The sequence below is a fragment of the Plectropomus leopardus genome, chromosome 2 (genome assembly GCF_008729295.1).
Source record: "Plectropomus leopardus isolate mb chromosome 2, YSFRI_Pleo_2.0, whole genome shotgun sequence".
Lineage (NCBI taxonomy): Eukaryota > Metazoa > Chordata > Actinopteri > Perciformes > Serranidae > Plectropomus > Plectropomus leopardus.
This window is the reverse complement of record NC_056464.1, coordinates 24889700-24903847: the sequence shown is the minus strand read 5'-3', so window position 1 is coordinate 24903847 and position 14148 is coordinate 24889700. Positions and strand designations below refer to the sequence as shown.

Here is a 14148-nt window from a genome sequence, read left to right as displayed (position 1 = left end):
GTCTGAATTTTGGTTTAAATTCCAATGGTCTCCTTTATTAAAATACAGGAAAGATCATGTAAAACCTGCAAAAATTGTTTTAAAACGTTCATTATATCTGAGTTTGGAGCCTAAGGGAAGTGAAACAAAGCCAGCATGCAGAATAAATACATTCGGACTAAAAAGGAACAGTTTATTGGCTTGTTTGCCGACATAGTATCTGTTGTTGTTGCCATCTTGGTCTGTTTACATTGAGCACTCCCTTTTGCAAAAAAAAAATTCATAAATCCTCCAGTGACAAGTGTTTCTCATGAAAAAAGGAATGCTGTTGGGCCGCTTGCTACAGGGTGGGACAGACTGACAGGTTTAAACGGTTGTGGCACTGTACAGTCAAACGCATTTGCTTATTCCACTAAAACACAGCAGATATGGTTTCCAGGGTCTTGTCCACTCTTGTGTGTGTTCTGTGTGTGATCCTGCTCCCGGCTGCATGGGGTGAGTTTTATTTTGGTGTTCTTTCAACAGGTGTGGGATCTTTAGGACGTCCTCAGTCATATGCAGACGGTCACACGGGGAAACCAGTATGACTCAGTCAGGTTTAAATGAGTTAATTGTCAGGTGCCACACTTTCATAACTACTTTGATTTTACTTTTCAGTGGCAGCAACACCAGTTTTGAGCTTTTATACATCTATTTAACCAATTTAGCTGCTAAACTTATCAGTGCATGTTGTCCTGTAAAGCCTAAATTAACCCTTTGAAACCTGGAGCGTGATAATTGTTCTTGTGCTGCTTTCAGATGCCTTTTTAAACTTTTTATTTATATTTATACTTTTTTTTTATAAGCACTTTTAAAAAAAGTAATTTTCTTTTTTTTTTTTTTTTTACCTTTCCTCTTTCTTGTTTTGTGCTAATTTTCAGGCACTTTTCTTACACTTTTTACAATTTTCTGACAAGTTTTTGTGGTCGTTTATTCTCTAGTTGCTCATTGCTCTTTTCCCATGTTTTTGAAAGACGTCAAACCAATTTTGTCAGCTTTCAAAGGGTTTACCTCTCACCATCATTTCTCCTCAGCCTGTCCCTTTGTTGTATATATTACAGCTGATACCTGCAGCGCCTACATGGACAGAGATGGTTACAAACATAAAAATCAGCAGTGTGGCGAGTACTTCTGCTGTGGAGACTGCCACACAAGATCCTGCTGCAATAGCATCAGACACCGTCTAACTCAAGAAGCGCAACAACGCTGTGGTGCTGGAGGGTGTGAATGTGTTAAAATTTTTTATATACCATTAAAGAAAAAATATTAGCATTTTTAAGTATTTACAATAGCTTTTTGTGTCTTTTTTCCCCCAGGAGCAGTAGTGGTATAGCAAAAAGCAAACTTGGTACACTCCTGGGAAGCATTTTAGGATCCCTTTTCCCGATTATCATCTGTGTGGGTCTCGTCATCTGCTGTATGGCTCCTTGCTGCTTGCTCTACAAGAAGTGTCGAAAAGGTCGCAGCCGAGGGTCCCAAAGTAAGACACATACTAAGTCATAGTTTATTTTGTGCAAGCAACTAGAATTAAAAACATTTTGTGTATTGTATGTGCAAGCAGTAAAGTGTGACATTTTGGGCAATATGCTTATTTGTTTCCTTGCTGCATTTTAGATGAGAAATTCCAGACTCAGAGATACTTTTTTGATCCCCAGGAGGAAAGTGTGATTTGTTACAGTCGCTCTGATGCTAGGCATGGAGAACCAGAGAAAGTAGAAATAACAAATAAGTTCCAGCGCAAAGTATGTAAAAATATAGAATAGAAATACAGTAATAATAGAAACAATTTACACCAGTATGTGAATATTTACATCATAAATCTGTATAATGTGTTGAGTGTGCATAGAAATATGAACTTTGTGCCTCATGCTACATCGTAATGTCTAAAACTAGTGTGTAAAGTTAGAAATCTAACATATGTGTGTGATACTACAATGTACAAAAGATACATGAGTAAGAAGAACAATATACAATAGAATATGTGAAACAAAAAAAACTGACGTCACTTCACATCTGTACAATAAATATGTAGTAGCCAAATAGCATTGCTTAGCACAAAGACTGGGAACAGGTGGGAAGAGCTAGCTTGGCTTTGTCAAAAGCATGTGTACATTATTTTATAATCAAACTCAATCTATGACTTTACCTACAGTTGTGACAGGCCCTACCAGTGTAATCAGTGGGCCCCAGCAACCATTTGCCCCCAGTTTCCCATCCAACCCAGGATACCAGCCTGTACCTGGCCAGCCTGGATTTGGAGGTCTGCCCAATCCTTCAGCGCCACCACCACACATGGGATCTTGTGAGTTATTTTCAGACATTTGTAAACTAAGATGTGGCTGGTAGAGGGATATGTATTGTTACATGACTCACACAACTTTAGAAAATATCTTTTTTAATCTTTATTTCTTGTTTTTTCTAAAAAAATAAACTGTCATGAGTGCTGTTAGCGGTTGAAAAAGGTTAAAAAATGAGGAAGCAACACAAAATTTCAGTAATAACAGCCCATATATGGGTTTTTGTCCTCTTAGATGGTCCAGCTCCCCAACCAGGTGGATTTGGTCCAGAGGTGCCTGTGGTGAACTTCATCGGTCCGTCTTTTGCACAGCCACCAACATCACATGAACATTCACCACCGCCTTACAACCCTGCTTACCCCTCAACCGGATAGTATACTCGACCAAAGCACTGCATACTTAAAACTCTGCAGCACCACCATTCTCACAAGCACGTGTGGATAACAGTGGAAACCCTCTTTGCAAGCTGTCATACTGAAATATGTCTTGGGAAATCTATATTCGCGTGCAATTTGTCCACAATTTAGACTACTTCAGCATATCATTATATCTTGCTGCTGCTGCTTGTTCTGCTTTTTACGGGTAAACCTTTCAAAAATAACGCATCATTAATGGCCTTTTGTAAATCCGTATTCTATTTTAAAATATGGCAACTTTTGTGTTGAGTGCTGAAAAATACTGAATTTCAGGAGAGAAATACAAGAACCAAAACACACATTTCAAGTCAGGAGAAAAAATAAAATAAAATCTACAATTATATGATTAAAAAACAACAACTACAAATACCCTAAGCATGAGCACAACTGTTAAGGTGGTATTTATTCTCAGAGATTCTGTTTTGTTTAACAATTCTCATTCATTCACATTTTTCTGAGCAAACATTACTTGAATTGTTGATCTCAGTTTTTGTTTGTCATGAACAACTGAAGAGTTTTAGGATTTTCCTCCCATAAGAGGCACCTTAAACTGTGGTGTGATATGACAGTGCCTGATAAAGACCTCAGATAGAAAGAAATAACCCAAATTGCAGAGAGCTTTTATTACAATGTGTGGCGCTTACGTTTGATCTGTGCATTAGTTAGTTTGATTGATCCAGCACCTATTAAAGTTTTTTGGATGGATTACCATACGCCCTGTTTGACCTTTGACTGTGGTGTCATTTGAACAGTTGAAATTGTGATGAAATGTTATTGAAATGTTTCTTTTTTTAATAATCTCCAGTTGACACTAGAGGTCGCCTTTGCTACGCTTTTATTTTGTACAGTCAGGGGAAACAGTGCCATACTGTATGCTGCTTGATGGAGCAACAAAGTATTGTTAATGAGCATATTATTTTACATATAAAATGATAAATAACAAGCATCTGATAAAGATGAAACATATTAGAGATATTAGATCAAAATCACAGGTGCACAGGTGGTTGGACAAAAACGTTAGAAGGAGGACACTTTGAGCTTTGAGAACTTGTGACCACATTTCTCTGTATTTTCCTCAAAATAAAGTGAAACATAATGTGTTCAAGAGAGAGAGAGAGAGAGAAACAACAATTACTTAAAAACAATAAATGCACACATAGTAATAATAATGTTTAAAAAACACACACACATACACATCATACTCTGGCTGTCGAGCCAATATTTATCTATCTATCACACTGTTAGTCTCCCACTTTGACTATCATTTTCTGACTAGTTCACCTTTCCCTTGATGTTGTATGTAAGTTGTTCCATTTCTTTTAATTGCTCTACCTGCTCACTCCACCTCTCTATAGTACGTCTTCATGTCGAAAGTCCGATTTTTTCATAATTTTAAGAGCTGTTATCTTTTATATTCTACTAGGTACACATCCTGGAGGATAAGTGAATAAGCTACATTCTCAGCCATTAGGTTTGAACTAATGGTTAAATGCACTTTGTTGAAACATATGGTTGTTTGTCTTTTTGCTGTCTTGCGTAAGGAGTTGGTTGCAGCAATGTTTGCATATATGAAGATCACATGAGAAGTTTTTACGACTCAACATCTTTTGGAGTTTCCAGAAATGCATCAATAGAAATAAGAAATTTAGTTAGCTTGCTTCTCAAACCCCTTCAATTAAATCAGTATCTGTTATAAAATTCCACAAAGTTGTGGCTAAATGTTGTTATCTACCATGCAACAAAACCACAGTGCTCAGCGTAGCCTCTTCCTGTGGGAGCATGTGCAGTTAAATAGCAGGAGTGGGCGTGCTTTCATTTAATCCCATAATAACAAGCACCACTCCCTCTTATAGCATCCCACACTATCCATTAATCAATACAGTAATAGTGCTGACTGCGGCTGTCTCAGTCATAGAAGTGACGGGGGGCTATAACAGGAAAAATGACCCTGCCTGTGTGTGCTGCTCCCCGCTCACCGTCTAAAATAAGCTCTCTCCTTGAGGTGTGGCTCAGACTGCTAATGAGCACTCCACCAGTGTCATGGACGTCGTGGCAGATAATCTTTAAGCCGGCCATCACTTCAATTTTCCTCTTCATCCCTTTCTTCTTCTCTCTTCCCCTTTCTCCCGTCCTTCCCTCTGACTGTGCTTTGTTCTGTCTGAAGGCATTCTCCTCTGGCCTCCTGCCCGAGCTGCCATTAGGATGTTTTCAGCATTTTCTCAACATCCCACACCATTCCTTTCTTCTTTTTCCTTTTCCTCTGCTCTGTGGAGTCCTTCGGGTATTTATAGGTCGGAGCTGCCCGGCACAGAGAGCACAGGGGAAACACTATGTAATTGGATATCAGAAATCAGCCTTTTGATCAGGTTTTAGATATTTAATCAGGACATTGAATCAGTGAGTTGTGAGTGGGAGCAACTGCTGACAAATTTCCCAGAAGCATTCCCAAGATGCTCCAAAGAGATACATGCATGCTGAACTTTCCCACATGCTTGGAAAAACAAACTGACTTGACAGCATTATTTATCTTTCAGTATTTTTAAATCTGTTCCATTACCACAGATAAGTGATAATACGTTTCAAACATTATTTATGTTTTTGCTATTTTTACATCTTTTTCATCACTGAAGATGTGTAATAAAACATTTCCAGATAAGGTACAAAAAAGCCAAAGTATTAGCTTTGTTGATTGAGGGATGGAAATATTAGTTAGTTTGTTTGGTCACTGTGGTCCAAACTAAAATATCTCATCCATCCAATATCAATTACTGGATGGATTGCCATTAAATATTGTATAAAGACACTTATTGTTTCCAAAGGATGAATCCTAAAGACTCTGGTGACTTTTCTTTTAGTGCAGCCAGCAGGTTGACATTTTGGTTTTTTTTATCAATATTGTGACAGCTTTTGAATAGACTTGATGTACGCTCCCTCAGGAAGAATAATCATCAAGTCAAAATTTAAATGCTTCCATACTTTGGTTTATGCAGTGTTTCCTATAGGCAATAGGATTTTTCTTTTTCAATGCTGAAGTGTATTTTAATTTGCCCCACTGAAAAATATTTAGAATGGCTGCTGACACAAGAAGGGCTTTAGACAGTTGCACAGTTGTAGATGTCAAATTGGACAATTGGACATATGCAACATCTAGTGTTTCAATCAATATTGTGACTCTAACATTGATTGTAAAAACATTTGATGACTGTTAACAAGTAGAACACTAGGAAAGAGGATTAGGGTCATGTTAAAAGTCATAATATTACTAAAATAAAACTGAAATTTAATGAGAATTAAGTCATACAATTTCAATAAAAAAAAGTTATATTATTACGAGAATAAAGTTGAAACTTTTTGAGAATACTCATATTATTTCATGAAATAATGTTGTAATATTATGAAAAAAATGTTGTAAGCCTAATATTACAAGAATAAAGTTGTAATTTAATGAGAATAAATTCATATTATAAAAAATCTCAATATTAGGAGAAAAAGGTTGTAACATTAAAAGAGTAAAGTTGCAATTTAATGGGAATAAAATCGTAAAAGTAAAAGTAGTTTTCTCCTAATATTAATGTTGTAATATTAGGAGAAAAAGTTGTTATAAGAATAAAGTCAAGAGAGAATAAAAAAATAGCATACTATTTCAAGAAAAATAGTCATAATATTACAAGAAAGGAAATGTAATATTTCAGAAAGTAATTGTAAAATTACAAGAAAAAACTAAGTCGTAATTTAATGAGAATAAAGTCATACTATTTCAAGAAAAAAAGTTGTAATAGGCCTATCACAGGGGAAAAGTGGTAATATTTCGAGAAAAAAAGTCGTAATATTTCAAGAAAAAAGGTTGAAATAGTAATATTACATGAATAAAATCATACAATTACATGAAAAAAGGCAAGTATTTTATTAGAAAGGTCCGGGACAACAACACACAGAGGAGATGACGTTCAACGGCAGGCTGGCGGCGCACTCGGCGTCTCGACGTCATGCCACGCACTTCCGTAAACAAGTAAGTAAACTTTCCCGAATGGTGCTAATAAACGTTTGATAAATGCGATTGTGCTTGTTGAGCGACACAGCTTTATATTTTCTTTACTCGTTATTTAACGCTAACGTACTTCCAAATATATAAGCTAATTCGCTTTTGTGTAACGTTAGCATACATAAGAGCTAGCTTAAAGTTCAGTTTACGCTCTATAAAATGAATCAGTCTTCCTACATTTCGTCATTTTTCATTCCCCAAGTATCTTCCCATGCTTCAACTCGACATACACTGTAATACTGATTAGTTTGTAAGTATGGTTATACTTAGAAAACTTAGATGGTAAACATTATACAGCTACATGTTAGCATACTAACGTTAGCATTTAGCTCGAAGCACAGCCTCGCTGAGCCTCTATTATCGCTGTGAAGTCTCAAAGTAGGTTTTGTGTCATTGGAAGGATTGCTAAGTCTCGGAAACTACTAAAAAAATCTAAATTATCTTCAAATATACTTGTATGTCGTATGTATGTATTTTAATTATGATTAATATATATGAATATACATGCATATGCAGGCTGTGCAGGTGGATTGGTGGGATCTGTTTGCACGTGCATGCACATTAATGTATGTATGCATGCAAACATATGGATATATGTGTGTATATTTGAATGCATGTGAGTCTATCTGCATAAATATTTAAGTGTATGTATATGTTAGTGATGAAGTTCACGGATTAATTTACTGATTAGCTGAGAAGGGGTAGGAAATAATAAGTTTATACTTCCTCCTACTCCTTATTGAACACGCAAGATGCAATTTCTTGTTGCTTATTTGTATCTGTTCATTGAGTGTAGGTTATCATTCATTTTTGATGTTGCCATTTTGTTAATTTTTCTGTTTGTTTGCTTTACCAGTTTGAAATATCTTTCTATCTGTATATCTAGATACACTGAATTGCCAGTGTATTAGGTTAATCGCTAAACTAATGCAGTCTAATGCAACAGTCCTGCTGAAAAGATGTCGCTGTGATGCTGTAGTATCAGGGGTGCTTCTATGATTAAGCCTATTCTTATTTTATATATGAGGTGCACAAAATAACAAAAGAATATGTCATTAATTGCAGGATCTATCGCAGGACTGTTAAAGTCTATTAGACAGCATCAGTTTTAGTCAGATGTACAGTACCTAATAAAGAGGCAGCTGAGTGAAAGCTCATCAGCTCTTTATTTTAATACTGCTTAAAGGCAGTAGGGGGCAGATAGTAACTGACACCAGAAGCTGATTCATGATGCCAGCCAGATCACATGAGAGGAGCTCATCCTTCCACTAACCTGGTGATGATAGTGTCCAGAGACACTAATCTCACTTTTACTTTTAATCCTCCTTAATGTGCAAGTTTTGTCAAGAAGCTCAGAGCTCAAAGATAACATCTCAGCTGAATTTTCAGGCAATAAAATCACACCACCAAGTCTCTCACGTGGTTTAGTTGACTCCCTGCAAGAAAACAAACCATCTAAAATTGAGGATATACTTAATAATTACACTAACCTAACAGGGCTGTTGCGCCAGACTGCATTATATTATACAGGTGTAATAAAGTGGCCACTGAGTGTATATTACACACCAAAGAATCTCCACAGAATGAACCCAATTTAAATGCTGTAAATACATATATATTTTTTTTCCTAGCTTCTTTAAAACTAATTTTCCAAATCTACTAACATCTTGCAGTTTACAGAACAGTTCTTGTCAAATTGCTCACCAACTTTTCCCCATGTTTTTAAAAGAAAGCAAACCAATTTGGTCATATTTTGAAGGTTTAAATACTTTTACAAGAGTAGTACAAGAAAATTAATTTTCATCTAGAGTTTAAAGGGTTAAAAAAAGGATATTCATCTAAAACTTTTAGCTGCAAATAAAATGTTTTGCACTTAATTGGAAATATGAATATCCAGCCCACTTGCCACAAAAATGTTGGTATTGTACATTTCTAAAATCCACAAATACATTACATTTGCGTGTTTCATCTGTATCATATCAGCACTTTTACAGTGATGTTATAAATGAGTTTCTGCCAAACTGCAGGCCGCTGTTCAAGACCATCAGACAACAAAACCAGTTCTGTTTAGTGAGTCATTGCTGTGTTTCCATCAGCCTTTAGGCTCCGGACGTGGGCGTTGTAGCCATGGGCGGATAATGAGACAATGGACCCCGGGGCACAGATATGTAAGGGGCCCCATCACCTCTCTTATAGGAGCAAGGCTCACAGAATTTGTGGTGGTTTTGCATCTCTTTGTAGTCGTTATGCATCTTTCTGTTGGTTTGTGTTTCTTTGTGGTCATTTTGTATTCATTTCTGCCTGCGGTTGTTTTGTGGCTCTTTGAGGTAATTTTTCTTTTTTGTCATTTTGACCCTCTTTCTGATAGGTATGTGTTAATTTTAAATTTTGCAAGTGAAGGCCAGGGGGCCCCATTACACTTTGGGCACCTGTGCCTGAGCCCGGTAGTCCCATTTAGTAATCATTCCATAGTTGTAGTGACCCATGGGGAAGGGGCCAAGAAAATGGTTGTTTTTTACCGCTGCATTGCTGCTTTTCCTGAATTGTGCCCCACACCGGGTATTATAAGTCAACATACAATCTTTCCTTAACCATAACCAAGTGTTTTTTAGTGACTAAATCTAAGCACACATTTACCGCAGTGTTGTTAAAATGGAAATGTGCAAGATATCTGCTGCCACAACATAATAAAGTGCAAAAGTATTCTTCTTTTTTGGAAACATAAAATACCTACTTTTTTCTGGCAATGGAATGGATATCCACTTAAAAAACCCTTACTGCTGAATTAAATTTAAAGTCACATCCCTCTCAACATTTTTCTACCATGCAAAACCCTAAATGGGAAGGTGACACAAAAGTATTTTATTGTCTCGCGTTGTTGGTGTGCAACTGTTGTGTGTGTGAGGTTTATTATGTGGAACAGTTGAGGTGACACGCTGACAGCTGCACACAGATTGACTGGAGAGAAACAGAAATCAGCTGGTTAAAACCACAGTTGTGGTTGGTGAGAGGGCATGACTGAGGTAGCTTGGCATTATGCTCTTTGTTTGAGCTACTTGTATGGAAAATAATTGGGGGAAAATACTTACTATTCACATTGGTGAATGAATAAAATAACACTGGATGTGCTTTGTTGGAGTGCTGCAATTTTCCTGATTATGTCTCATTGCTCCGTCACAGCACATAGTTCTCCCGCTCTCCCTTTCCAGAGGAGCTAAAGGTCTGTAATAAAGTTTCCTGGGTCACTGTGCACATTTAGGGCTCTTTTGTCTCCCTGATTCATTCCAGATCAAGTCAGACGTCAGCGCTTTTAAGCTCAGAGTAAAAAAAAAACCTTTGGATTCTTCATGTCTGGCTTTTTAACTTTCAACATCAGTTATTTTCCTCCTTTTATGCTCCTCAGACTACAAGCACCTGCAGCGAAGAGCGGCCACAGAAAGAGGCACTTTGGACCGTGTGAACTCCACCAGATAAAACGGTTTGCTGTCTTTTCACCCTCTCTCTCTCTCTCTCTATTCAATTGCCTCCAAGTATCTTGACAACCTTGCTTGGTATTTTGGCAGCAGTCCCGTGAGTGTTGGTGTCAGGGGAGGGGGGGGAGGGAGGGAGGGACAGAAAGAGAGAGGGGAGGGGGAGGAGTGAGCGGGCTATTCAAGGCACTTGTCCTCTGTCTCCCTCTGAGCATAGAGGAGGGGGAGGCGCACATGCATTGAGAGAAACACACACACACACACACACACACATACTAGTGGCGACCACATTTTCACAGCCTGCTCTTCAGACTGACAGCAGCAAACGGAGTTGAGAGGCAGCAACATAGAGCGAGGGAGGACGAGAAAGAGAAAACAAGGGTGGCATCCACAGAGGAGAAGAGCCTACACAGGATTTTTCTCTTTTATCTCTCTGGGAGCCATAAAAGGATTCTCCCCTTCTTGAACTGAACTTGCTCTGCTGCTAAAGAGGACCTGCTCCCTGCTATGGCAGCCCCGGTGGGACATGGGAACACTGTCTCCCTCTCGTCTTCCTCCTCTCATCGCTGGCTCCTCTGGGCTCTGCTGAGCCTTTCAAGCCAAGTGTGGGGCTTTAACCTGGATACTACTCACACACTGCACAAGTTGGGAGACCGTGGCACCTTTTTTGGTTTCTCTCTAGCACTTCACCAGCAGCTTACCCCAGAGCCTCAGAGCTGGTGAGTGCATGAATGCGGCACTGTGCTTTGTGCCCCCTGATTGTGTGTGTGCGTCCTTTTTGACTTTTTGTTGCACCTTACACTCAGTTTAAATGTGAGGTTTCTTGTATTTGCACCTGCTCTTCGTGCAAAATGTTCACAATACCATTAACTTCATTTTAAGGGGAGTTAGGAGCTGAAATTTAAGTTGTGGCTGCTACAGTCAGCATTTCTTTGCTGCACCAGATTTGCTAAATCATTCTCATAACTCTGGGTGCAGGAGTTTTAGCATGTTTATGTGCAGCATGCACAGCAAGAGCAGCCTGAGTTAATAGACGATGATTTACAGTAAGTGGAGAGTGGATGAGAGTAGATCTTGTGCTGAATCAGCTGGCATGCAGTGATTTCTGAAGAAGGAAAAAAAAGCAGTTTTAAGTGATTTTTTTTCCCTGAGCAGTTAGGGTCTGATGCAGACTTCACACAAGGGGAGTGGAGATACTAATGTGTCCCGTAGTTTCATGGGTGAGATGTGTGTTTGCTCGTCTGTGTGACTGTTTGTTCTCTGATATTTTTGCCAACAGCTGTTTCATTGCGTCTTTCAGTGTGACTGGAACACTCATAAGCCTCATACCAGTCCCTCTGTAATCATGAATAAATTATAATAACAGATCGTAAATCTTTGGAAATCCTTATAAGTATAAATAACATACTGGCTTAATTTACCTCAAGCTTTTCGATTAGTATTTCATCTGATGAGGTGCCAGAGAGAAAAGATTTGTAATATATAGTTTTTTTTCAGTCTAGAGATCAAAACTGTATTTTCCACTATGTATTCAGCAAGCACAGTTATAGGCAGACTCCTATATTTCCTACTTAAAAGTTTTGTTTATCATTCCCTATTAATGATGTAGCAAAAGAGCCATACACAAAACTGGATATATGAACATTCACAGAAAAAGTAGCACAGTGTAAATGTAAATCTGTGTAGGATTTAGGGACATATGTTGGCAGAAATGGAATATAATATGCATAACTATGTTTTCATTAGTTTACAATCACTGACAACTTAGGATTGTTGTATTTTTGTTACCTTACAATCAACTGTTTATATCTACAAACACAGCAGGTCCTCTTGTGTTTAAGACATGCAACTGATTCGTGCATCAAACTCATTTGTAAAACTGAAACCCAATTAACACAGTTAAAACAAAGGGAAAATATTCTCTATGAAATAGAGGAAAGGTATAATCATGTATAAAGTGGAAATACTAATACCTAACTCAAACCTAAACAACTATTTTTACACTTGAATATTACGAATGAAACAAGTATGTAGGATGCATGGTTTAAAATTAATTTAAACACATTGTAAAGAAAGGTGTCGTGTGGGATTCAGTGGTATCTAGTGGTGAGGCAACAAACTTAAACTTATCTCGAGTCAGTGTTTGGTTTGTCCATTCTGGGCTACTGTAGGAAAAACACGGCAGACTCCATGGGAGACAGGAGATGGCCCGCTCCATTTGCTGACATAAATGGCTCAAAGCGATTCCTATATTCAGCCAGGTGATTATACACCAATGAAGACATCGTAATGAATTTTATTTTCAATTTCTGCCAATATATCCTCCTTTTTTCCGGCACACTGAAGCTTATTTAAAGAGAGTTAGCATAAGTTACTACAGGTCTGTGTCTGTTTTAGAGCTCCATATTTAACCGTTGGCTCCTCAGTTTACTCGGGCTGCAGTCACCCTGTCGCCTGGTGTAAGACCCGGAGAATGACATCAGCATTCACACAGACACAGAGTCAGGAGAGTCAGGTCACCCGTCTGAAACCTGCTCACTGTCCAGCAACATTCCTGGAACTTATTTTAAAAACAGGCTATGAGCTTAAAGTATTGTATGGCTCACTACTGTGGCCAAAGTGCAACAGAGATTAGACTCCTGAGTAAAAGAAGAGTTAGTGCCAGGAGGAGAAAGTCAATAAACCAACCTGATGTGCTGATGTGATGTGCCTACTGGAACAGAGTGGGATGAATAATGCTGCTGCCAGTATGCTGTGACATCACATTTGCTGTAGATGACTTTATAATGATTTTATTACCATCTACTGTATCTATTATGACTGGAAATTATGAGGTAATCATTTTTCCTATAATAACCAAACACGTTCACTTCTATGAGATAATTAAAGTAGTCCTGTTTTCAAAGATAATCCAGTGTCCAAAGTGGTTTATAAAAGTCTATAAAAAACACTTAATACTTAAACTTGCAATAACTGAATTTCTGTCCACTCGGGCAGTGATGTGCAGACTGATTCTTTTCATAGTATTGATTCCTTGGAGCTGATACATGTAATTGCATTGAGCCTTTTGAATCATTAGAGTTTTGGTACTTTTTTGCCAAATATGGTGTAAGTGTCTACGTGACATTCTTTTATAGTACATGCATGATCAAGAGCTAGTGCTGCCCACCCCACAAAACTTCTCTTCATAGCTATCCCACTTATATGTAGATAGGCTACGTTAGCTCAATACGATGAGACAGTAATGTGATTGACCAAAATTAGCTGTTCTTAAAGGGAAAATTAGATGTCCCGGTTGCCTCTGCAGCCTTGTGCTATATCCATGTGGTGTACATAAGATAATGAATGGGAAAATTTGGGGATTCATGAGCTAACTAAGCTAATTGCTGGCACCCTGTTGTCCAACAGAAAAATGTTCCTATAGTGCTTGTAAGCAAAAGTGAAAGCTCACTCTTGTTTTGGAACAAGTTTTGTCCACTTGGCATTTTGCCTTGCCATATTTGTACATCTTGTCACTGTTGCCATGGTTTTAGTAACTTTTGATTGCTTTTGTATGAGTCTATGGGCTACATTGTTTTTTGGGAAAATCCTGCACAGAGGGAGGCTCTGCATCCTGATAATTCTATGTGCTGTACTACAACGGACTCCTTTGATATTGTCTTTATATTGTTTTACATTGTCATTTGATATATTCTTATTTAAAAATATTGACTATACCCACTTTATGTTTATCTTAAAAATTCACAGTTATCCAAGTTGACCTGGCCAGTAACTCTGCAGACAGCCAGAAATAAAACTATGTTGGGGATGTGGTTCAAATCTTTTTATTTATTCATATAATTGTTGCTGTAAAAGGGTGTCAAATATAATTGTATCACCATTTAAATATATACTCATCAATCCAC

General features: G+C 37.8%; 2 protein-coding genes across 3 annotated transcripts in view; both read left to right on the top strand.

Annotated features, from left to right (window-relative positions):
- The first annotated feature begins 311 nt into the window (after window positions 1–311).
- Window positions 312–3444, top strand: LOC121952035 (protein shisa-4-like). Of its 2 annotated transcripts, none has more exons than XM_042498558.1 (5): window positions 312–474; window positions 1080–1239; window positions 1338–1498; window positions 2171–2320; window positions 2550–3444. In XM_042498558.1, the coding sequence occupies exons 1-5, from the start codon at window positions 408–410 to the stop codon at window positions 2687–2689; spliced, it is 678 nt and encodes a 225-aa protein (XP_042354492.1). In that variant the 5' UTR covers window positions 312–407; the 3' UTR covers window positions 2690–3444. The 2 variants fall into 2 exon arrangements, with proteins under 2 accessions (XP_042354492.1, XP_042354491.1); XM_042498557.1 differs by having other exon boundaries at window positions 313–474; window positions 1335–1498.
- Window positions 3445–10476: 7032 nt separating this feature from the next.
- Window positions 10477–14148, top strand: part of itga7 (integrin, alpha 7) — a 44394-nt gene continuing 40722 nt past the window's right edge. The window contains exon 1 of the mRNA XM_042506082.1: window positions 10477–10962. Within this exon, the coding sequence (XP_042362016.1) occupies window positions 10751–10962 (212 nt within the window). The 5' untranslated portion in view covers window positions 10477–10750. The remainder of the gene's footprint in view (window positions 10963–14148) is intronic.